Source organism: Marmota monax, unplaced genomic scaffold (assembly GCF_021218885.2).
Source record: "Marmota monax isolate L192 unplaced genomic scaffold, Marmota_monax_Labrador192_F-V1.1 WCK01_AAM20220418_F8-fsc00138, whole genome shotgun sequence".
Classification (NCBI taxonomy): Eukaryota; Metazoa; Chordata; class Mammalia; order Rodentia; family Sciuridae; genus Marmota; species Marmota monax.
The window spans coordinates 1,858,687-1,885,151 of NW_026692763.1; the positions used below are offsets into that span (position 1 = coordinate 1,858,687).

At 35.9% G+C, this 26,465-nt stretch overlaps 1 protein-coding gene across 1 annotated transcript in view; it reads left to right on the plus strand.

The window, feature by feature from the left end:
• The window catches only part of Efcab5 (EF-hand calcium binding domain 5), a 120,030-nt gene that overhangs the window by 51,309 nt on the left and 42,256 nt on the right, over positions 1 to 26,465 (plus strand). The window contains exons 8-14 of the mRNA XM_046446789.1: positions 1,897 to 2,052; positions 18,068 to 18,167; positions 20,807 to 21,110; positions 21,525 to 22,123; positions 23,026 to 23,103; positions 23,202 to 23,294; positions 25,208 to 25,422. Of these exons, the coding sequence (XP_046302745.1) occupies positions 1,897 to 2,052; positions 18,068 to 18,167; positions 20,807 to 21,110; positions 21,525 to 22,123; positions 23,026 to 23,103; positions 23,202 to 23,294; positions 25,208 to 25,422 (1,545 nt within the window). The remainder of the gene's footprint in view (positions 1 to 1,896; positions 2,053 to 18,067; positions 18,168 to 20,806; positions 21,111 to 21,524; positions 22,124 to 23,025; positions 23,104 to 23,201; positions 23,295 to 25,207; positions 25,423 to 26,465) is intronic.

Genomic DNA, 26,465 nt, shown 5'->3' on the forward strand with positions numbered 1-26,465 from the left:
TACCCAGATCACCTCGTTCAATGGTTCTCAAACTTCAGCATGCATCAGAATCACCTATGGGGCTTGTTAAAACACAGATTACTGGACTCTAACCCTAGAGTTTCTGATGCAGTAAGTCTGAGATGAAGCTCAAAATTTTGCATTTCTAACAAGTTCTCAGGTAATGCTGATGCTGTTCCCTACATAAGTTATTTTTCCATGTTTGCCTCCCTTTGTTCCACCAAATATAAAAACAAAGATTTTGCCACTTCTTTGAGACATCATTTCTTTTTTAAAAAATTTTTTGTAGTTGTAGATGAACAGCATGCTTTACTTATTCATTTATTTATTTAGTAGTTGTAGATGGACAGAATGCCTTTATTTTATTTGTTTATTTTTATGTGGTGCTAAGGATCAAACCCAATGCCTCACACATGCTAGGCAAGCACTCTGCCACTGAGCTACAGCCCCAGCCCTAGGTCATCATTTCTTTATAAGGGCTCTGTAAAACTTGTGTTACACATTTGGACTTGTCTCCTGTTTGTCTTATGTCAATTTAGTTCTCAGGCCTTTCTAAGATCTTAAAAGGGTCAAGATAAAGTTTTGCTTCCTCTGGTAAGTCCAGCCCCACTCAGAGATCAACTGACTAAATCCTAGTCCTCAATTTCCAGAGAAGAAGATCTGAATGGCATTCCTTATGTTAAGTGTCCTCTCCTGATCCAATCATTTATGTCTACCAAAGTAGGGTTGTGCAGTATAAATATGTCTACCTCTGTCTTTGGGGCAGTGAAGAAACTCACTGACTGGGCTAACACTTCAAGAAGCATCTGCTCAGAGATTTTGCCAGCGCTTGATCATTTCTTTCTATCCAGCATACTTTCTAGCTCTCATGAAGAGAAGTGGATCAAGAATATAACATTCCTGACCTATCAAACTGGCAAAAATGCAGGCAGCAACACACAGATGGTGAGGCTGATGTGGGACTGCAAAAGGGCACAAGTTTTTTGTCAAACCCACAAAAAATACAGATATATTTAACATCTAAGCTAGAGATCTCACTTCTTGGGGAATTGCTATTCAACAAGGGAAGAGAAATGGCCTAAGAACATAGATATTTTTAGTTTCTACACTTAAAAAAATCATAGACAAAGAATACCCTATAATATCAAAAGATAAAAAACTACTCAGAATCCCCATACTTTACAATAATTAAACATAGCCAGCTTTGGGACTCACATGCTCTTTCGTGCCATATGCCAATAGAAAAGCTCCATTCAATTTTGGAACTTTTCATCCACAGGCAACATTTTAGGATTGCTTCTATTTCTGACTGTGAAGAAAGTCTGCCTTATATAATGCCAATGTGACCCAAAGTGAATTTGCTCCAAAAATATCTAGTCCCACTGGTGTGTGGTGTTGGGGACCACATTGGTCCCTCTGCAGCACAACATGTACAGTGGCACATGAAAATACTTTTTAAGTACTGAATATGGTAGTGTTCATCTATAATGATCTCAGTGACTCAGGAGGCTGAGGCAGGAGGATCACAAGCTCGAGGCCAGCCTTGGCAACTTAGCAAGACCCTCTCTCAAATTTTTAAAATTTAAAATTTAAAAAAAATAATAATGGCTGGAGATGTAGCATGGTTGTAGAGTACCCCAGGTTCTATCCCCAGTTTAACCAAACCAAACCAAACCAAACAAAAAACACCTTTAAGTGATAAGAAATGATATAGAAAAAAAACAAAAAAAAATGATATGGGAACATTTTTGCAGCAAATTTTGTAGTTCATATATATGAACCAAACCCCTTGGAAAATCCAAATAAAGGACATGGTTTTAAGTCATCATTTATCCTCTCTCTCTCTCTCTCTCTCTCTCTCTCTCTCTCTCTCTCTCTCTCTTTCCCCCCCTGCAGTACATCTCTTCACATATTGAAGACCTTAAAAGTGAAATTTTTGAGGAACTTCTGAAGCACCTTTGCCACTGTGCAGATGATTTCCGGGAGGTCGTAAAAGCTGACTTACAGAGACAGATGTTTGCTGACCTCTTTCTATATTGTGACTCTGGGAAGGTAGGTTAAGGCCTTTAAACCATTGCTTCTCACAGTATTGGTTATGAAGGACCAGTTTTTTACATCTTTGTAGTTAATGATGTTTTAAATTTTCAATTGTATATCAACATGTAATCAATGAAAATGGATTACTGGGGGGAGGGACACACAAAATACAATCCTCATTTTTATTATCTGATTCAAATCTGATTTATTATCAGTTACTTTCTCAAATTGCTGTAAAAATTTCTAGATATTGTTCTCAATTTTTGTATCTGGCACCAACATGCAAACCATAGCTAGAGTGGAACTACAGTTTCAGGATTTATCATTTGTTTCTAAATGTATCTCTTGCCCATTCCTAAATCACCAGATGATTAAAATTGTTTTTGCTTTTGCTCTTTGTTGGTAACTTCCTATATAAAAGGGCTGCTAGAAAGCCTACCACTTTATTTTACTGTTCTTAAAAACAGAAGAATTTGTATCAAAAAGTGTTTCTATTGTGAATTGTGCTGCAGTAAACATTGATGTGACTGTGTCTCTGTAGTATGCTGTTTTTAAGTCCTTTAGGTATAAACCAAGGAGTGGGATAGCTGGGTCAAAAGGTGGTTCCATTCCCAGTTTTCCAAGGAATCTCCATACTGTTTTCCTTATTGGCTGCACCCTTTTGCAGACCCACCAGCAATGTGTGGTTGTGCGTTTCTCCCCACATCCTCACCAACACTTATTGTAGTTTGCATTCTTAATAGCTGCCATTCTGACTGGAGTGAGATAAAATCTTTAGTTTTGATTTGTATTTCTCTAATTGCTAGAGATGTTGAACATTTTTCCATATATTTGTTAATTGATTGTATATCACCTTCTGAGAAGTGTCTGTTCAGTTCCTTGGCCCATTTATCGATTGGGTTATTTGTTTTTTTGGTGTTTAGCTTTTTGAGTTCTTTATATATCTAGAGATTGGTGCTCTATCTGATGTACAAGTGGTAAAAATTTGCTCCCAAGCTTAGGCTCTCTATTCACCTTACTGAATGTTTCTTTTGCTGAGAAGAAGCTTTGTAGGTTGAATCCATCCCATTTATTAATTCTTGATTTTAATTCTTGCACTATAGGAGTCTTATTAAAATTGGGGGGCTGGGGTTGTGGCTCAGTGGTAGCGTGCTTGCCCAGCATGCGTGAGGCACTGGGTTCCATCCTCAGAATCACATAAAAATAAAGACAATAAAGTCCATCGACAACTAAAAAAAAATTTAAAAAAAAAAGAAAGTTGGGGCTTAATCTGATATGATGGAGATTTGGGCCTACTTTTTCTTCTATTAGGCGCAGGGTTTCTGGTTTAATTCCTAGGTCCTTGGTTCACTTTTGAGTTGAGTTTTGTGCATGGTGAGAGGTAGAAGTTTAATTTCATTTTGTCACATATGGATTTCCAGTTTTCCCAGCACCATTTTGTTGAAGAGGCTATCTTTTTTCCAATGTAAGTTTTTGGCGCCTTTGTCTAATATAAGATAACTGTAATTATGTGGATTAGTCTTTGTGTCCTCTATTCTGTACCATTGGTCTACCCATCTGTTTTGGTGCCAATACCATGCTATTTTTGTTAGATTGCTGTGTAGTATAGCTTATGTTCTGGTACAGTGATGCCACCTGCTTCACTCTTCTTGCTAAGGATTGCTTTAGCTATTCTGGGTCTCTTATTTTTCCAGATTAATTTCATGACCACTTTTTCTATTTCTATGAGGAATGTCTTTGGGATTTTGACTGGAATTGCATTAAATCTGTATAATACTTTTGGTAGTATGGTTATTTTGACAATGTTAATTCTGCCTATCCAAAAACAAGGGAGTTCTTTCCATCTTCTAAGGTCTTCTTTAATTTTTTTTTTTTTTTAGCATTTTGTAGTTTTTGTTGTAGAGGTCTTTCACCTCTTTTGTTCGGTTGATTCCCAAGTATTTTTGTTTTTGTTTTTTGTGTTTTGTTGTTTTCTTTGAGGCTATTGTAAATTGGGTAGTTTTCCTGTGGAACCAACCTAGATGCCCTTCAGTCATGAATGGATAAAGAAAATGTGGTATATATACACAATGGAATATTACTCAGCAATAAAAGAGAATAAAATCATAGCATTTGAAGGAAAATGGATGGAGTTGGAGAATATAATGCTAAGCGAAGTTAGCCAATCCCAAAAAACCAAATGCTGAATGTTTTCTCTGATATAAGGAGGCTGATTCATAGTGGGGTTGGGAGGGGAAGCATGGGAGGGTTAGACGGACTCTAGACAGAGCAAAGGGATGGGAGGGGAAGAGAAAGGGCATGGGGGTAGAAAAGACATGGAATGAGGTGGACATCATTACAATAAGTACATATATGAAGACATGAATGGTGTGAATATATTTTGTAAACAACCATAGATATGAAAAATTGTGCTGTATATGTGTAATATGAATTATAATGCAGTCTGCTGTCATAGATAACAAATTAGGATGAAAAAGTGTTTCTAAGAATGAGTTTGGGAGGACATCTGTATGACAGAAGACCAAATGGACTTGCAAAATGAGATGAAAATTTTGCTGAAATGTGTCTAAAATTATTCATATTCCCATATTCCTGAAAGGATTTAAGGAAGCACACAATAGTAGAAAAAAATTCATGAGATGGTGGAAGAGAGAGGATACTAAATGAAGCTGTATTTAGCCATAAAGACCTACAATTTGTTGTGGGTTGTCTATAAGTTTGAATCTAAGCTTCCTGGACAGTAAATGTGAAAAAGGAAACATGACTAAACATACTATCAACAACATTTGTAGTATGAATACCAACTGGTGCTAAGAAGTAGTAAAGAAATTTGGGGATCAAAATTTGGGAGTTTCTCCTCATGGTAGTAATTAAAGGGACCTATATGATAAAGTGAATATCTTTTCTGATCAATTTGCAATAAATGAATCAATGACATCTTAGGGTAGTTTCTTATAACCACCTTAAGTATAGGAAAGTGACCGCAATTCAGAAAAAGCAATTCTTTTTTGTTTTTATTTTTTTAGTTGTAGATGGACACAATACCTTTATTTTATTTATTTTTATGTGATGCTGAGGATCAAACCCAGTGCCTCACACATGCTGGGCAAGCACTTTACCACTGATCCACAACCCCAGACCCCCAAAAAGCAATTCTTAAAGAAACCAATATATTGCAGTATAGGTGCTCAGATCCCTGCTTAAGTCAGGAATGTATTCTATAAAATCTGAAATGTTTATATGCCTTTCAGGTAATTTCCTTGAACATTGCTTCTTTTTTTTTCTTGGTGGGGAACAGTGTACTGGGATTGAGCTCAAGGACACTTGACCACTGAGCCACATCCCCAGCCCTATTTTGTATTTTGTTTGGAGACAGGATCTCACTGAGTTGCTTAACCCCTCACTTTTGCTGAGGCTGGCTTTGAATTCATGATCCCTCTGCCTCAATCTTCAGAGCTGCTAGGATCACAGACATGGGCCACCACACCTGGCTACATTACTTCTTTAACAGAGCTTGTAATAAATATTGTGTAACATGATGTCAAGATTTTATTTCCTGGTAAAATGCCTGGAGGACAACCGCTCTCCGCTGTCCAATTTAACACCAACTCGAGTGCCATAACAAACATAGTGAATTAAAAACAAATAGAATTAATGAAAGTTTGATTGTGCTCCTTGCCTTTCTGTCCATCATTCAAACACTACTTCTGTGATGATCTTGGAGGGAAGGTAGAGAGAGTCCAGAATAAAGCCATTAGTTGAGTTTCTGAATGGATTTTTTAAAACTTTTAGTTGTAGATGAACACAATACCTTTATTTTATTTATTTATGTGGTGCTGAAGATTGAACCCAGTGCTCCCCACATGCGAAGCAAGTGCTCTCCACTGAAGCACAACCCCAGCCCAAATGGATGTTTTTAACTAGTGGCTGAAACAAGAGTTTGGAAAACCTGAGCTTTAAATTGCAAATGCTGGGCTGTTAAGAAAGAAAAACAATCATGGAGTAAAGAATGCAAAATATGATACCAAAATAGTTTTTCTCTTACTGAGAGAAGGAGAACAATTAAACATAGTCCTAGAACACACATGTTCTTATATGTCACATACCAATACATGTAATACATAAAAATAATCCAATGAATAAAAATAACTTCTACAACATAATGAAGTAAACTAATTAAAATATCATGGACATATTAGAAAAGAAGATATTTTATAACCAATAACTGCATGAAAATATGTTCAGTAAAATTATTCATCAGAGAAATGTAAATTAAATCCATAATGTGATACAAATTAAACTATCTAGAATCACAGTGTTGGTAAAGATGTAGAATAGTTCTTTTAGATTACTGGTAGGAAGGATGCAACTGTTTTGAAAAGAGTTTGGCAGTTTCTTTTTCTTTATTTTCCCTTCTTTACTTTTTACATTAATTCTTTCCTACCTGGTGATTGAACCCAGGCCCCCAAGCATGCTAAGCAGATGTTCTACCACTGAGCTACATCCCCAGCCCAAGGTAGTTTCTTTAAAAGTAAACATATCCTTTTCATTTGTCTCAGCAACAGCAATTTCACTCCTAGATAAACCTAGAAAAAATGAAATGAGAGAAGTTAAAACATATTATACTAAAAGACTTGTACATGAATATTCTTAGCAGCTTTATTCATAATAGCTCCAAAATGGAAACAACACAAATATCCACTGACTTGTGGAAAGATAAACAAATTGTAGCATATTCATATATCCATATACTGGAATATTACTAGGTAATAAAAGGAAACGAATTAGGGAACGAATTACTGATATAGTCAGTGACATTGATGATCTCGAAATTATACTCTGTGAAGGAAGGCAGACACAGAAGAATATACTATAACTTCATCATATAAAATTATAGAAAAGGGGGAAATAATCCATAGCAATAGAAAGCAGATCAGTGATTTCCTGGGGCCATGATTATGAGGGATTTTTTTTAATTTAGGGTACTGTGAATTGTACTCAGGGGTGCTCTACCACTAAGCTACACCCTCAGCCCTTTTTATTTTTTATTTTGAGACAGGGTTTCATTTCACTAAGTTGCTGAGGCTGACCTTGAACTTGTGATCCTCCTGCCTCAACCTCCTGAGTTGCTGCAGTTATTGTGCTCGCCAAGGGGAAAACAAATATATATAATTTTTAAAATAAGAATAGCAGATGTTTATTGGAAGAATTATCACTATTTCTTGCAAAAAACATTTTTATGGGAAACATTTTGCAAAGAGGCAAAAGGGAGCTCTAAGATGATAAAAATATTCTGATCCTCACTTTGTGGTAACTATATAGGTAGTATGCATTGTCAAAATTCATTGAACTTAAAATTGGTGCATTTTGTTGAACATAAATTATACTTCATTTACAGCTGATTAAAAAAGATAAGAATATTCATAGCAGCATTATTTATAATAGCCAAAAGCAATACAGATGTCTATCAATAACAAGATGAATAAATAAATAGTTATATGTTCATATAGTAAACTGTCATGTAGCAATGAAAAATTAATTACAGTCAAGTGAAATATGAATGGCATCCATAGATGTAATATTGAACAAAAGAAGCCAGATGTTTTGGCGCATGTCTGTAATCTCAGCAACTTGGGAGGCTGAGGTAAAAGGATCACAAGTTCAAGTCCAGCCTCAGCAATTTAATGAGGCCCTAAGCAACTTAAGCAAGCCCCTGTCTCAAAATAAAAAAAGATGGGGAATATAGATCAGTGATTTTTTCCCCCTTATTATCAAAGGAAAAAAAGAAAAAATACAAGAAGCATATACTGTATAACTCCATTTAATGACATTTAAGAACAATCTAACCTATAGTGATAAATATCAAAATAGTAGCTATAGTTATTCACTGGGAGAAACCATGGAGGGGCCTTCTGGCATGATGAAAATATGGTGCAATTTACACAGATAGGCAAACATTCATTGAGCTAAATACTCAGGATTTTTATACTTCATCACATATACATTACTCCTCAATGAAAAGGTTTTAAAATTATCATTGATGGTTGTTTGAGCTGAAGTACCTATTGAAGGAAAAGGATTAAAAGATAGAGCGACTGCTTCATTTGACCATAATTATAATAGTGATGACCCATTGCATTGCCAATGGGTGGGCTTCCTCTCATTTCATTAGAAAAGTTATAGAAGCCAGAAGTGGTGGTCCACTACTGTAATCCCAGCTAATTGAGAGGCTGATGTAGAAAGAACATAAATTCAAGGCCAGTTTCAGCAACTAAGTGAGATCTGTCTCAAAATAAAATAAAAGAACTGGGAACGTGGCTCAGTGGTAAAGTGCCCCTGGGTTCAAACCCTAGTGCAAATAAAAAAAAATTAAAGGAGAAAAGAAAAGTTATAGAAAGTAAAATACAAGCTCAGCTCAGGAGTTGGGTGCAGTATAACACGCCTATAACCCCAGTAACTCAGAAGATTAAGCCAGGAAGATCACAAGTTGGAGACCAGTCTCTGCAATTTAGTCAGACTCTGTCTCAAAAAATAAAAAAGGCAGGGAATGTAGCTCAATGGTAAAGCACTTCTGGGTTCAATACTCAGTAATGGCGGTAGGGAAAGGGGAGGCAAACTCAGATCTGGGAGCATAGCTCAGTGATAGAGCATGTGCTTAGCATATGCAAGGCACTGGTTTGATTTCCTAGCGTGCAAGTAGACATGCTTAGGGCTTTAAACTTAGCCCAAATTGCAGTCAGAAAATCAGAAAGTTTTCATGGATTATTATAAATAAAATCTCTATTTCTTGTAGCTTCGGGACAGATGTAGATGAAAAATCAACCCAAAAATTTGACATGACAATTAAAATGTAATTGAATTCATAGACTTGCTGAGTCTCTTATATGAAAACTGGAAAATTGCTTGGAAAATAGCAGGACCCTAAGATTTGGAATAGCTATATTTGATGGACTCAGGGAACTGAATCACAAATCTCCCTAAACCAACAACTTCTAGAAGCAGAACAATCCTTTCTCTCCTATCTGAGAATGTTAGCTTTTCTTTCCTGTGGGCCTTATAATAACTTCACTTGGGGCAACTGACTTGCAAGGGGATGCCTATATTCCTCAGGACCCATTACACAATATTCATTGCCTTTAAATTAAAAATTGGAGTCAGACCTGAGACTAAACAATATGCTATTGAATTACCAATAGATAGCAGAGGAAATCAGGGATGAAATAAAAGAAATACTTAGAGGTAAATGAGAATAGCAACACAATATATTAAAATCTTTGGGACACTATGAAGGCAGTTCTAAAAGAAAAGTTCATTGCATTGAGCTCATTTGTTAAAAGGATAGAAAGCCATTAAATAAATAACATAACTGTATATCTCAAAGCCCTAGAAAAAGAACAAATCAACACCAAAAGCAGAAGACAGGAAATATTAAAATCAATGAAATTGAAACAAATTTTCAAAAAATCAATAAAACAAAAAGTTGGTTCTTTGAAAAATAAATAAAATTGATAAACTCTTAGCCAAGCTAATCAAGAGAAAGAGGGAAAAAAACTCAATTCACTAAAATATGTAATGAAAAGGGAAATATCACCATAGACACTACTGAAATACAGATGATAATCAAAAACTATTTAAAAACCACACTCCCATAAAAGAGAAAGTGTTGCAGACATTGATAAGTTTCTAGAGACATATGACTTACCCAAAGTGAATCAGGAGGACATAGAAAATTGAAACAGATCAATTTCAAGCAATAAAATTGAAGATACCATCAAAAGCCTACCAACAAAGAAAAGCCCAGGATCAAATGGATTCTCAGCCTAGTTCTTCCAGACCTTCAAAAGAGAATTAACACCAATCCTCCTCAAATTATTCCATGAAATAGAAAAGGAGAGAACTTTTCCAAACTCATTCTATGAAGCTAGTATCACCCTGATACCAAAACCAGACCAAGATGCATCAAGGAAAGAAAATTTCATACCAATATCCCTGATGAACATAGATGCAAACATTCTTAATAAAATACTGGCAAACCACAAAAACCTATTAAAAGTGTTGTCCCCACATAGGCTTTGTGTGCCCATGGGCTGAGTGTGCCATTGTGGGTGGTAAAAAGGTGGCACACACCAGCTGTGTAAATACTGGGACTCCTTTACAAAGGAAAGCCAAACATCACCTCTCCTTTTTGAACGTTTGAAAACAGTATTTTCTGACTAGTTGGGCCACCTTATCATCTGGCAGCTGACAATTGGCTGCTCCAATTATTGTTGACCTGGCATTGTCCACACAGCATAGGACCTCCCATGGGTGCAGCGGCAGGAGGGACATCCACCTATCCTTCTCTCTGGTGCTTTCTAAGAGGATCTCTAAAGTATGGGAGTGTGATTGGCTTCAGGGAGAGCAGACTTCAGCTCTGCTGCCTACCACATCCCCCAGGTTTATGTATGTTTTCTCTGAGCTGCTTACTATTCCACTTGAGCTTTCTGAAAGGTGGCTGACCTTCGAATACACTGCAGATGACACTCAGAAGGGGTGGGGTGGCCTTAGTAGAAACTGCAGAGTTGGTCTTGCATGTTTCAGAGGGTTTGTCTCTTTTCCCCACTCCCCATTCATCTGAAGAATATAAAACCTATAGAATAACCTTATTTTAGTCCACAGGATTAAATAAAGTGTAGTCAGTTGGGACGGGGAGAGGAGTGGCATCTCTATCTAGGGTGTCCTGATGCACTTCAGGCAGGGTGGGATGTCCCAGAGTGGTGCAGCAGGCAGCTCCTTGGGCTGGGTGGCACTATGGGTTCTCGTGCAGAGTAGTGGGCACTAGAATAAACTAGCTGGGCCAGATCTGAGGCTGTGCTCCTAGCAGGGTTTCTGTGATGGCCACTTGAAGGAGAGGCCCCCAAGGAAGCTCATGAACTGTACCTGAATAGGAAACTGTCCCCCGCACCCCTTTTTAAAAATTATTTTTAAATACTGTTTTTTTTTTACACCATTCTCTTTTCTTTTCTTTCTTTTTTTTTTCTTTTTTTTGGTATATTGGGGACTGAACCCAGGGCCTGTGCATGTGAGGCAAGCACTCTACCAACTGAGCTATATTCCCAGCCCTTGGTATTTTTTTAAGCTTAAGTCAGCAGTGTCTTCCAGTGTTTAAGGCATCCCTGCCTCTATATTGAACTTATGTGTTAATACAAAGAAATGGACCATCCATCCTGAATCAGTTCAATTAGGTGTAAATTCATACTATTTTAATTTTTTATGCAATCTGATGAGTAGATGAGCTCAGATTTAAAATTCTTAAAGCATGTTTATTGTAACAAGAATTGTTATGTATTAATACTGAAGTTTTCAATAAGGATTGACTTGAGTTGCCAAAAAAAAAAACATTAAGGAGGCTGAGGTGGTGGCTCAGTGGTAGAGTGCTTGCCTAGCATGTGTGAGGCACTGGGTTTGATTCTCAGCACCACATATAAATAAATAAAAATAAAGTTTTATCAACAACTAATAAAGTAAAATAAACACTAAAAAGATAGTGCACCATGATCAAGTGGGTTTCATCCCAGGGATGCAAGTTTGGTTCAACACCAGGAAATCGACAAATGTAATTCACCACATCAATAGACTTAAGACAAGAATCACATGATTATTAATAGATGCAAAAAAAAGCATGTGACAAAATATAGCATCCATTGAAGTTCAAAATACTAGAAAAACATTGTAAAAGCTATATACATTAAACCCAAGGCCAACATCATTCTAAATGGAAAAAAACTGAAAGCATTCTCTCTAAAAATTAGAATAAGACAGGGATGTGCTTTTTCACCACTTCTATTCAAATTAGTTCTTGAAACTCTTAGAGCAATTAGGCAAAATAAAGAAAGAGATACAAGTAAGAAAAGAAGAGCTCAAATTATCCCTATTTGCAGATGACATGATTCTATATTTATAAGACATGATCTCATAAAGGAATTCAGCAAAGTGGCAGGATATAAAATTAACACCCCATAAATCAATTGTGTTCTTTCTATACATCAATGATGAATCAGCTGAAAGAGAAACTAGGAAAACTATCCTCAGCAAGACTCCTAAAATGCAAGAAGTGAAATCAAGAGTAAATTAGTGGAATGGTATCAAATTAAAAAGCTTTTTCACAGCAAAGAAAACAATCAAGAATGTGAAGAGAGAGCCTTAAAGAATTGGAGAAAAAAATCTTTGCCACCTGTACCTCAGATAAAGCATTAATCTCCAGGATATATAAAGAACTCAAAATACTTACCACCAAAACAACAAATACCCCAATCAATAAATGGGCAATGGAACTGAATAGGCACTTTACAAAAGAAGAAATATGAATGATCAACAAGTATATGAAAAAATGTTCAACTTTTCTAGCAATTAGAGAAATTTAAATTAAAACTGTGCTGAGATTCCATCTAATTCTAGTCAGAATGGTAATTATCAAGAATACAAGTAGGAAGACATGAATGGTGTAACTCTACTTTGTGTACAACCAGAGACATGAAAAATTGTGCTCTGTATGTGTAATATGAATTGAATTGCATTCTGCTGTCATATATAACAAATTAGAATATATTTTTATAAAAAGAATACAAGTAAGTCAGAATGGCAGTTATCAAAATTTACAAGCAACAATAAGTATTGGCAAGGATGTGGGGGGGAAAGGCACACTCATACATTGTTGGTGGCACTGCAAATCAGTGCAACCACTATGGAAGGCAGTATGGAGATTCCTTAGAAAACTTGGAATGGAACCACCATTTGACCCAGCTATCCCACTCCTCCATCTAAACCCAAAAGACTTAAAAACAGCATACTACAGTGACACAGCCACTTCAATGTTTATAGCAGCACAATCACAATTGCTGAACTATGGAACCAACCTAGGTGCCCTTCAACAGATGAATGGATAAAGAAAATGTGATATAAATATACAATGGAATATTACTCAGCCATAAAAAAATAATAACTATTGCCAGTAAATGGATGGATCTGGAGACTATCATACCAAGTGGAATAAGCCAATCCCCAAAGACCCAAAGGTTGAATGTTCTCTCTGATATGTGGATACTAACACACAATAAGTGTGTGGAGGGGATCGAAGTTCAGTGGATTAGACAAAGGGGAAGGAAGGAAAGGGAGTGGGGATCAGAATAGGAAAGACAGTATAATGCATTGGACATAACTTTCCTATGTGCATATATGAATACGCCACCCGTGAAACTCCATATCATGAACAGCCAGAAGAATGGGATCATATTTAGAATGTTATACTCCATTGATGTATAATATGTCAAAATACACTCTACTGTCATGTATATCTAAAGAGAACAAATAATTTAAAAATCTAAACATATAACTACCATACCAAAAATATTTTTTTTAAAAAAAATAATGTTGGAGTCAGATCTCAGTATGCCCCAGGAGTACTAGTTCAAAGTTTGTCTTGAGAAATGATTGCTGGTATTCTAAGAGAACAGCACTATTTTACTAATTCAAAACAGCAGAAATCTGGGGAATGTATTTGGGAATTGATTATAGTACTTTCAGAATAAGGAGGATGGATATAATATTGGGTTGTCTCAAATTAATCAATATGGTTATACTTAGAAGGTTTACTTTGCAGTAATATTTTGAGTATCTGTGAATAGCTTGTTTGGTAGATTAAATGAAACCATAACTCAAAGGTGGCCTAGGTTCAATGAGATTGAGATGCTAGAACCTTCTTGTCATTCAATAGGGAAAGAAAAAATTTTAAAAATCAAAAGATTGCTAAAGTTGATTTCTCATATGTTGCCTGCCACATATGCACCTCCATCAGATTGCCCAAGAGAGCCCAGATGACACTCCCTTAAGAAATAATCAAGAAATTAATGAAGGGAATGACAGCATTGCTAAAAAGTTTTGTGATAGTTAATGGTTAGAGATACTGCCACTGAGGTGAACTTCTGATTTCAAGGAAAATGATTGGATTCCAGAATGACAGAAGACTCATGACACTTAAATACCAGAAACAAAGTGTCCTAGTCAAATTAGTGTTTGCAAATACTATTGATAAGTTGCATTTTGACCTAATCCCCAAATCCATCTTCTAATGGGATCCAATTTTTCTAGGATTCACACTATGGTTATTTCTCTAGATCTGAATATATAACTGGAATTACAGAAAAGAAGAATGGGGATTAGACACACATGGATTTTCATGGTGATCATGGTTTCCTTAAGAATTAGAATGTCTATGTGATTATTACTGGCTCACTAATATGAAGCCAGAAAGATGCCACAATAGAAAGTCTTGGCCTCTTACCTAGTCTTCAAACTGAAGTCAGTTCATACATCTAGAAATCTTTGTCTGATGGGGAGGCTGTGTTTCCTGAGAAAAAAGTCTACAAGACTTCCACAAGTATATATACTACATCTTTAAAGGACTTGTATCCATTTACCAGGATGAATACACATTGAGAAAAGGGAAATACTCCAGACCTTCAAGAATTACCAGAAATTGACTCCAAATTAACACTAAGCCCTAAGATCCCCAAACATTCCAAGTGTCAGTTGATTAAAGCTAGGACTTATTGATGTCAGGTGATAAATGCTATTTTGGTCCAAGGCTATATTATAGGACTTAGCAATGGTTATTTCTGATCCCTGAGTGTTTACTTGGAATAGACAACATCCAACAACTAACAGAATCCTCACATTTGTTCTCCAAATTGGGGACTGACAACCATTATGAAAGAAAGGACCAAATAGAAACTTCTAAATTTTCCATTTGCCAAAATGGTAAAAATGAAACAAGCAGATTAAAAAAAATGGAATAGAAAATTCCATGTAGATTAGATATGAAAATATATAAAGGATACAGAGAAAGTAATCCTGTCACACTTACCTAATCTCCTGTTTTGTCCTCATAGAAGGGATACATCTCAGTAATATTAATCTGATTCTGTTTGCAGCAGCCACTCCAGGTGTGGAATCCTTATGGGACTAGATTGACATAGTCCTCTTATTCTTGGCCATTGGTCTGTTATGTGTTGTTTTCTCTATAAGAGTATACAGGAACCAACAGAAGTTTTGACTTTACCCATCAGGAACAGCAGTATATTTTCACCGCCTTGCCTTAGAGCAAAAGATGCTCTCCTTTTCTCTATTATAATCTAGTATGCAGTTGATTGTATTGACATATAACAGAAATCACACATATGCACTACATTGATTATGATCATCATGGTAATTGGGCTTGATTAATCAGAAGTACCCTTAGATGCCTTGGTAAGACTCATCTGTGTCAGAGTATGGGACATAAAAATTCGGAGTTGGTGAATTTTTAGCAGTCCAGTGGTTCTAAGAATTAGGTAAATTCTGTAACTAATTAGGTAAATTGCTGTAACTTGTGCCACATGCCACTAAGTAAGAGGCACTATGTTGATTGGACCTTTTTACATTTTTGAAACAATCTTTACCACATTTGCATGTGTTTATCTTATAAATTAATTTGTGTGTGTTGCTCTTAGGCATTAATTGAGACATTGCCTGCCAGAATGAATTTCAGAAAAAGAAAAGGCTTTGTAGGCTTTTTAAAAATATTGTGGCAAGCTGTAATAGTAGAAATACAGTATAGATCCCTTGAGTTTTGGAACAAAACCCTGCTCTCAATTAAAGTTTGTTATTCTTTGAGAAACAGTTCCTGTGTGTATTTATTTATTTGGGGCAGTGCTGAGGATAGAACCTTAGGGGTGCTAGACCACTGAGCTACATCCCCAACCTTTTCTATTTTTGATTTGAGATAGGTTCTCACAGAGTTGCCCTGGCTGGCCTTGTGATCTTCCTGACTCAGCCTCCTTAGAAGTTGGGATTGTAGGTGTACACCACTGCACCTGGTGTGTTTACCTTCTTTTAATTAATAAAACCATACACATGATTTTTGTGCTTGTCTGTTTATATGTTCCATTTTTTTGAATGTTTAGTTAAAAAGATTCAGATGGGAAAAACAGAGGTCCAAAAATAGCAAAAGATCAAATACACAATGAAGAACAAGTTTGGGAGAATATCCCTGATTTTTAAAATAAAGTTATATTAATTAAAATAGCTTGGTTTGGGGGCTGGAATAGACAATTCAATGAAACAGAATATTATACCTGTCATCCAACCCATGAGCATGTAGAGATTTAGTATAGCAATATAAATTAATGAGAAAAAAACTAATTAATAAATAATATTGAGACAATTGCCTTTTATACTGGGGGAAAATATAATCTTATATAAAAATATAAGATTCCAACCTTATTCATGAGAAAAAATGAATTTTATATGATCAGAAACAGATGTAGAAAACAAAATTTTAAAAATTTTCAAAGTAAATATAGAGCATACCTTTTGACCTCAGCATAAGTGATTATTTTCTAAAAGATATACCAAGTAAGCACAAACCATAGAGGAGATGATTCCTTTATTTGACTGTCTCAAAGTTAAAAGCATTAGTATGTCTAAATTCACCAAAAGTTAGATTAAAAGATAAGAAACAGATTGGGGAAAGATATTTGCAGCATCAACAAAATTTTACAAATAAATAAGAAACAGACAACTCTTCCCAACTAAAGAATGGAATATGGACAAGAAAAAGCTATTCACAGAAGTCTAAAAGATAAATACATAGTAAATACATGAAAACATACTTAACCTCACTAATAATTAGGGAACTACAAATTAAAATATTAAATTACCATTTTATTGATGAGATTGGAGAAATCATAAATTAACAATATCAGTATTGATATGGATAAATTATAGATACTCTCATTGTTAGTGAGAATGTAAATTGGTATGGAACACTTATGGAGCAATGCATATTTTATATAATATATATAATTTATATAATAAAATGCATATTTTATATAATACACTAATTCCACTTTATTTACTTTAGAGAAATGTTTGCAAATGTGCACAAGAAGATGTGTATAAGGATATTTGTTGCAGCATTATTTTGATATCAAAATACTGGAAATAACCTAAATATTCATCAATAGAGGAATGTTAAGAAAATTGTAGTGCTTTCACATTATATTATACTCTATAGCAGTTAAAAGGAATAAAGTACATTTCTTTATATACAGAAGTTAGATCTCAATGTTGAATAAATAAAAGCAATATGAAGAAGGATACATGTACATCCAGGTGCAGTGTAGCACGTCTGTAATCCCAGCGCCTTAGGAGACTGAGACAGGAGGATTGCGAGTTCAAAGCCAGCCTCAGCAACGGCAAGGCAACTCAGTGAGAGTTGTCTCTAAATAAAATACAAATAAGGCTGGAAATGTGGCTCAGTGGTCGAGTGCCTCTGAGTTCAATCCTTAGTACCAAAAAAAAAGAATGAAGAAGAAGAAGGATACACATACTATTTCTGTTTTGTACACATACATTTTTGTGTGTACTTTAAATAGTCATGATTTCTGAATGTTGGAAACACAGATGTTAGCTTTGTCATCTTCTATATTTTTCTGCAATTATTTTTTTCTCAAAATAGAACAATACAATAAAGAATAAGTTAGGGAGGAGTTGTTAATTATGACATGTTCAAGTCAGGTTAGATAAGAACAGAACATCATGTTGAATTCAAGCAATTAACAAGTCAGTAATAAATATTTGTTTAACATTTACTAAGTGCAAGGTATTTGATATGTCACAGAATGGGGAAGTTGAGTATAAGCCTCACCTAGACAAGATAGAGCTTTCCTAATTTTGCTGCTGCTGCTTTTACATACTTGATAATGATAATGGTGCTGATAGCCAGTTCTTACAGGCACACAGGCTGAGGACTCAGGAGGCTGAGGCAGGAGTCTGAGACTAGTTAATTCAGTGAGACCCTGAAAAAAAATAAAATTTAAGATGAGGATGTAGACCTGTGGTAGAGAGCCCTAAGTTCAATCCTCAATTTTTTCAATCCAAAAATTAGTCATTGTTCTTTCTACATAAAAATCTTAAATCTCCTGTGACTACTAATTACAATCTTTCTGTTTAGGTAGGGGTTTTGGATCGGCAGAGGACATTGGCCTTGCTGGAAACATTCTATGATAGACTTAAACGAAGGCGTAAGCATTTACTTGGAAACCCAAGACAATGTAAGTGCCGCTCAGAGGGAGGAGCACGCTCAAGCTGAAGTGTCGTAGTCCACTGACAGGACAGCATAAGATCATTCTACCCCTGTGGAATGCCTTTACATAACATCTTCCTTAAGTCCTGATGGCTATATTTATTTGTTCATTCTCCCACAAAATTTACTCCTCATTACAACTAGATGTATTTTTCAGCATGGTACAGTACTCAATGTTGTCAGAACTCAGCTAGAACTCAATTTTCAATTCATTTAAATAAAAAGAGGCTTTAGTGACAATTTGAATGTCTTGGAAATTAATTTGATATTGGTTATTCTATTTTAATGCCCAACTTAAAATGCTAACATTTCTAGAAAAATAGTTTATTCTCCCATGCATTTTACTTGTATACCTTTCATATACTTATGTGGTAAAATAGTCTTTTTATATTTCTACAAAAATGGATTGAGTTTTACTTGTATTTTTAAAGAGAAAATCTTTTCATAACTGGGTTTTCCAAATGATATCAATTTTTTATTTGGGTGAAGATTTACTACTTGAATGCTTAAAAAAATCTATGGGTGATATACATAGAATATTTCTAAAAATTGTGGGAATCACAATTTTATAGCTTAATTACTATCCTGAAGGAGCTGGTTATGGTTTGAGTTCTACTTCCTGCAGTCTGGAAAACCAAGTTTTTGTGTGTATGTGATTTTTTTTTTTTTTTAAGAATTTGTCATTATTATTTTTTTAATCTTTATTTATTTATTTTTTATGTGGTGCTGAGAATCGAACCCATTGCCTCATATGTGCAAGGCAAGCGCTCTACCACTGAGCTACAGCCCCAGCCCCTGAAAACCAAGTTTTTGTTGTTGGGTTTTCTTTTTCTTTCTTTCTCTCCTTTTTTCTTTCTTTCTTTCTTTTTAGTACCAGGAATTAAACTCGGGGGCACTCAACCACTGAGCCACACCCCCAACCCTACTTTGTATTTTATTTAGGGACAAGGTCTCACTGAGTCGCTTAGCTCCTGGCTCTTGCTGAGGCTGGCTTGAAACTCTTTATCCTCCTGTCTCAGCCTCCCTAGCAGCTGGAATTACAGGTGTGCACCATCCCGCCTGCCCCACTATTATTATATTTTTTAACAGCAGGATTCTGGTGAATGTTATCCATTCTTTCCCTGGAGTGTTTTGCTCATTTTGTTTTGTTTTGTTTTTGCTCTGAAGATTGAATCCAGGGCCTTGTACCTGCTGAGCAAATGCTGTCCTGATGGAAGGGACAGACAGGCAAGACACCAAATAGGATCAGGAAGCAGGTTTATTTAGCTATAGCCAGGTTCAGAGGGCAAAGCTTTCACTGTAATCAATCAATCCCCTTGAGCCCCAAGTTCAGGTAGTTTTAGAACATTATACCCCCCCAGCTTTTTCTTTCACTGTTCTGGGCAAGTTAACCCTTTAAGGACAGCGCCTGAGAAGGGGAGAGCTTCTTCTCCCCTTTCTTTCCTCTCCCTGCCAGCTGTTACCATGGAGCCCAATTGGGAACTTATCTTAGAAATGTAGACATCTCTGTGAAGCTCCAACTCAAGACCAGAGCACTTGTTAAGGGATCTGTCTTTTTTTTTTTTAAATCACATTTTGCATTTGCAAACACACTTCTACAAACTACTATACTGGATAAATGTTTGTGAAAACTAGTAAAGGGGCATTCAGCACCTAGAGTGCTGATCTCTTCCAGGCCAATGGCCAAGTTAAATGCAGCAACAGGAAAACAGGAAGTTTAACTACATTGAACTCTTTTGTAGAGACTCTTTGGTTGAGAGTCCTAAAATAAATTATGGTGAAGATTTCTGGAGAAGCTTAGATTTTCTGTGGAGAAGGGGGTGCCACTACACTCCCACTGAGATACCCACCAATCCCTTTGCCTAGAATTCTGAATCAGGTGTCCACATAAGTTGTGGAAGAAAAGAAATGAGGATTGAAGAAGAGAAGGAAAGCGAATATTGGAAAAACATAGCCCCACTAAAAGACTGCCATGAATAAAGACTTGCTTTTATTTTTATATCACAGAAACTAAAAAGATATCAAGATGGAAAGATGTGTTCCCCTCCTGCTCTCTAAGCTATGCTTATCGTGGGAGGACCACAAATGTAGAGGACAAATTTTACTTGCTTTGGCAGTCTAAGCAACATTTCAAATACCAAAAGAAAAATATGTTCATTTCTCAAACTATACCTTTTAGGAAGGGATGATATTTAATTCATAATAGTGAGCATTTTAAAATGTTCCTTTGAATATTTTTTTTTTTTGCTTTTTATGGGATTTCAGCAAAAGACAACTGATGTTATTTTAAAGTAATAAGCCTAGCCAGGCATGGTGGCATACACCTGTAGTCCAGTGATTTTGGAGGGTGAGGCAAGAGGATCGCAGGTTCAAGGCCAACTTCAGCAACTTAGCAAGATCCTGTCTCAAAATAGAAACTAAAAGGGTCAGTACTGAGGCTCAGTGGTTAAACACCCTGGGGTTAATCCCTGGTACCAAAAAAAATTAAAAATAATGAATAATAAATAAGCCTATATATAATCACTATGCTCAGCTTTTAAAACATTAATATCTCTGGTTCTACAATATAAGATCAATTTTAGGTAAATGTTTTATTTTCTGCATTAGGGCCATTTGTTGAATTTGAAGAGATAGACTTGCTTGAGTTCTGGGGAGACATGGATAATCAGAAACATATTTATGAAGACTTTGATAAGGTGCTTTTAAGGATGAATGCATTACTTTCTGAAAAACATGACAGCAAAACTCAAAATCAGTTATCAGAAAACCAACAAGAACTTGATGAACAGAGGAAATCAAGCCTACCAGAACAGCTTAGAGAGACAACTGCAGAGCAAGGACCACAAAGAATTTCAACTGCAGAACAAGAATCCTATGAAGAACCAGACACAGAACAAGAAAATATCCCAGAGTCAATTACAGAACAAGAGACAGAACAGAGACTACACAGAGGATCAATTAAAGGACAAGGACAGCACAAAGGGTCAGCACCCAGAAGTTCGATTGAAGGACAAGGGTCACGCAGAAGCTCCATGATAGAACAGGGAGCACCCAGAAGGTCAATAGAAGAACAAGGGTCACGCAGAAGCTCCATGACAGAACAGGGAACACCCAGAAGGTCACTTGAAGGACAAGGGTCACGCAGAAGCTCCATGACAGAACAGGGAACACCCAGAAGGTCAATTGAAGGACAAGGGTCACGCAGAAGCTCCATGGTAGAACAAGAACCAAGAAGAGAGTCAGTTACACAACAAGAGTCACGCAGAAGCTCCATGGTAGAACAAGAACCAAGAAGAGAGTCAGTTACACAAGGGTCACGCAGAAGCTCCATGGTAGAACAAGAACCAAGAAGAGAGTCAGTTACACAACAAGGGTCACGCAGAAGCTCCATGGTAGAACAAGAACCAAGAAGAGAGTCAGTTACACAACAAGGGTTACGCAGAAGCTCCATGGTAGAACAAGAACCAAGAAGAGAGTCAGTTGCAGAACAAGGGTCACACAGAGAGTCAGTTTCTGAACAAGGGAAGAGCAAAGCATCAATAACAGGACAAGGACCACGTAGAATGTCATCTTCAGAACATGGATCACGCAGAGGGTCAACAGCAGGACAAAGTCAGCACAAAGGATCAACAGCAGGGCAAGGACCACACAAAGCATCATATTCAGAATATGGATCACACACAGAGTTAACAACAGAAGAACCACACACAGAAGAGCACGATCTATATGGAGAGAGAATTCCAGAAAAACAAGAGGATGTAGACTCAACTTCACCATCAAGGGAAGTTAGAATCTCTAGAACAAGTGCAGAATCTGAATATATTGAATTCCCTTCACAAGAAAAGGAGCAACTGTATGAAGAGGAATTATTAGAAGAACTACAAGAGGACCTTCCTACATCCAGTAAAAAAGATAGTTCAGGTAGTGATTCAGTTTTCCTACAACATCAGCTACTTGTTTTGTGAAGTGGTTTTTAAAGTCTTTTCAGAAAAATAATCATTTAAATTAGGATCATTTTTGGCATGTCAGGTCATGCAAACCTTAGACATATTTTGCTACTCAACATGAGTCTAGACCTTGAATAATCAATTAAATGCAAACCAGAATGTCTCTATTGTCAGCTTACCAAGAATTTAGTTTGTACTAGAAATTCATTAACAAGGAAGAAATTGGGCTGTGATTGTGGCTCAGTGGCAGAGTGCTCGCCTAGCATGCACGAGGCATTGGGTTCGATCCTCAGCACCACATAAATGTAAAATAAAGATATTGTGTCCACCCAAAACTAAAAAATATTTTTTTAAAAAAAACAAGGAAGAAATCTAGCAGTGTTACATGTAGAAATGTTTTAACTGGGTTTTTTGAAAAGGTGGAAAAAGCCCCTTTATTTTAAATGGGGCTTTTTAGAAACCACTTTTTAATATTTTTTTTTAACTATAAAAATGGGTCTTGGTTTTTTTTTTTTCAGATAAAAGATATATTTCAAACAAAAAAAAAAACCCACCCTGCATTTCAAATATTTAGTCATATCTCATTGGTCACAATTTAGGCATATAGAAATATGTCACTCTAAGGGAAACTGGGAAATGTTTCATATTGCATGGCCAAATTGAGATACAACAAACAGATTTTGCCACAGAGCTGCTGTCAATCATTTAAGTTATTAAGTGACTTAATTGTGGTTGATTATGACACAATATATATGAGGAAATACTCAAGAGTTTTTAGTGTTCTATATGAAAGGTATTTTTCCCATTCATTAACCTTAGGATATGTAATAGAAGACATAATGTCCAATTCATAGAAATTTTCTTTTGTATACCTTCTAGCTACCACAAGAAAGGACATTCAGAAAGACAGATCCTGTGAACCCAAGTCCCCCAAAATTGAAGGAAAATCATGGTCAGGTAACTTTTTATTTAATCTTATTTTCATGTATTACCTAGGACAAAAACTTTGTGAAAGTGAATTTAAATTGGCTGTGTTATGAAATGTGTTTTTATAGGTGATTTTTTTGCTTGTAACTGGAGGAGGAAGTATGTCAAATTTGAAGATGAGGATCAAGCACACTTAATCTATAATAACTCCAAGTTTACAGGTATGTGTTAACAATGAAAGTAAGGAAGCATAGGTGACTTTAATTTACTGTGGTATCCCATGAGAAAGAATGGATTTAACTAAGACACAACAGAATCCTTACATTGCTTTGTTCCTGAGAACTGATGGATATGAATATATGTAAGATGGGTGTTTCTAATGGTGACATGCTATTGGTAGTGACATCTACTATCAATGAATATTCTTTGGCTTTCAAACTTATGATATTAATAGACTTTTTTGCTATTATATGGCCCTATAACTGCTTTGAAGATATGGTACAAGCATACAAAAGAAATCAGATGTTAGATATTAGAATTCAATAGAAATTATGCCAGCTATTTCTCTTCCTAGTAGGTCCACATCCAAACATATGAGACAAATGAGAATCTATTTTGTTTTTGAAGACTTTCAAAGAAAGGTAGTATTGGTATTTTGGATTGGACCCAGGGGTGCTTAGCTACTGAGCCACATCCCCAACCCTTTTTTTTATTTTTAAATTTTTTATCTTGAGATAAGGTCTTGCTAAGTTACTTAGGGCCTCCCAAAATTGCTGCAGCTGACTATGAACATGCTTCAACCTCCCAAAATGCTGGGATTACAAGTGTACACCAAATCACATGTTTAACTATAATTGTTTTGAATAGTACTCTAGTCATGTTTAATTAAAGTTCTATTTTATATTTTCCTTGTCATATCAACAAGTAGTAGAACTAATTAGATCAAGATTATTTTCTTTCTATCTGCAAATTGTTCCCTTATTTAAACCTGGGCTAAATAACAGACTTAACTATGCTAAAAAATTCTGGTGAAATAATATTTTCACTAAATAGAAAATCAAGTATTGGTCAGCTCTTATGGTCCAAAGTTAATATTTTTCTTTCTAGTCTTTATGTCAGTTTTACTTTAGTGTTTTTTAAAACTTGCATGGATGGGGCTATGGTTGTGGCTCAGTGGTACAGTGCTTGTCTAGTACATGTGAGGCACTGGGTTTGATCTTCAATACCACATAAATATAAAAAATAAAATAAAGGTATTGTGTTCATCTACAACTAAGAATATTTTTTTAAAAATTTGCATGGGTGATCGTTTTTAGTTATTTCAAGTCTCATATAGAAGGTTTAAGGCATGCATGAATAAATCAAACATAAGTCTCTGGACTGACATTTTGTTACTTAATGTAATGTTACTTCATGTTGTAACATTAAGCTTCAAGATGAATACCTTAGTTACCATTCTTAGTGGGAGGAGTTTTAGTGGTGGTATTTACTAATTTATTTAATTTGGGAGTCCAGCATGTAACTGTCTTCAGATACAACTGGATTCAACAATACCAGACAATGTCTCTCTGTCTCAATGTCTTTCTGTCACTTTCAATTTTAGGCAGTTTTCTCCATATTGTAGAAAATTGGCCACAGAGCATCTCTAAACTTACATCCTACTGGTTCAGCAATCAGAATACAAAAAGAATGATTCTTGCCCAATGGTTCTCCTGAAAGTCCTGGAGCTAATTCTCATTGGCCTGTAGTGGATTACATTGCTATCAATATAAATCATTGGCCAGACCTCTTATACATATCCATGGAACAAGGGTGTGGATGCATAATACCACCAGATTCCTCAGAACTGACAGTGGAGGAGAAATGTTTTCCCAAGGAAAAAAGATGGATGCTGTCCTCATAAAGGGAGCATAGATTCCTGACAGGCAAAAATAGTAGATATTATAGCTGGGGATTTAGTTCAGTGGGAGAGCACAACTTAGCATGCATTAGGCTTTAGGTCCAATTCCCAGCACCAGAATAAAACAAATCAAAACAATAGCAGATGTCTGTTACAATAGATAGTCATTTATTTTCCATAAGATTTGAGAGAATCATTCACTTAACTGCTTGGTATCTGTTTACTGCTTCATAGACCTACACCCGATTATCAGAAATATTCAGTCTTACAAGGAAATAAGAGGGAGGAGTGCCTTCAATGGAGTTTCCTTCAATCTGCTCCAGTTTGTGCAGCTCCTAGAGACATTTGTTGGTGAAGATGCCCCCTTGAGTGTCAGCGAGAGCCTGATTTCCTTTTTTAAGAGGGGCTATTTTGAAACAAAAGAAGAGAAAATGAGTGCCTTAGAACAGGTGAGTAATATTACTTATCGATGAAACAAGTGAGGTCACTATTATAAGCAAATTTCTCAATTTCAGTTGCTCCCCATGTCACTCTCCTTAAAAAAAAAAAGTATGTCCAAATTTATCATTTTATTTCAATAAGCATAGCCATTAAATATCTTGTTTTATTGGTGAATGCGCTAAGATCATCCTCCAGAGAATTCATTCCCCTAAAATAACATGATTACTCCTGGCAGGAGATGGTTTATAATATAGCTTTGTTTTTTCCTTCTCTGAAACTTGAGGAGTAAATGTGTGTATGTGTGAAGATGTACGTGTGCACCATCTGCTCTGTGAGTGCGTTTACAAATGCACATACCTAAGGGTATGATTATGGCTTGAATATGTGTTTTTATTCTTGGGCGCTGAAGTAACACATATTTCCTAGGAACTTAGTACTTTCTTGGGTGGTAAATAAATGCATATGCATCATCCAATATAAATAACTTATGTTCTCATATGTGAAACATGTGACTCATTTCACCAAACTTATTCAGTAATTTCATCAGCCTTATGAGTTTTCTCAGCCTGATTCCAGAGTTGATTTCCTTTTTGCCTCCTCAACTGCAATTCCCCACCACTTAAAACAAAAGGTATATATTCACTCTCTTTTTTGCAATTAAATATATCTGTATATGAACTCAATTTATGATCTAATTAATATAATTAAAATAGTGTAAAAACATACAGTTAAATAAAATTAATGCCATCAAAATTAATATAGAAAAGAATTTTGGGCAGAGCACAGTGGCACACACCTGTAAACCCAGCAACTTGAGAGTCTGCGGCAGGAGGATCATAAGTTCAAGGCCAACCTCAGCAACTTGGAGATGCCCTAATTACTTTAGCAAGACCCTGTCTCAAAATAAAAAAATAAAAGAGCTGGGAATGTGGCTCTGTGATTAAGTGACCCTGGGTTCAATCCCCAGTACCAAAAGAAAAAGAAAGGAAGAAAGAGAATTTTTAAAACAGCCATTTTTTAGTTATTTCAACACTCCCTTTCCCTACAGAAT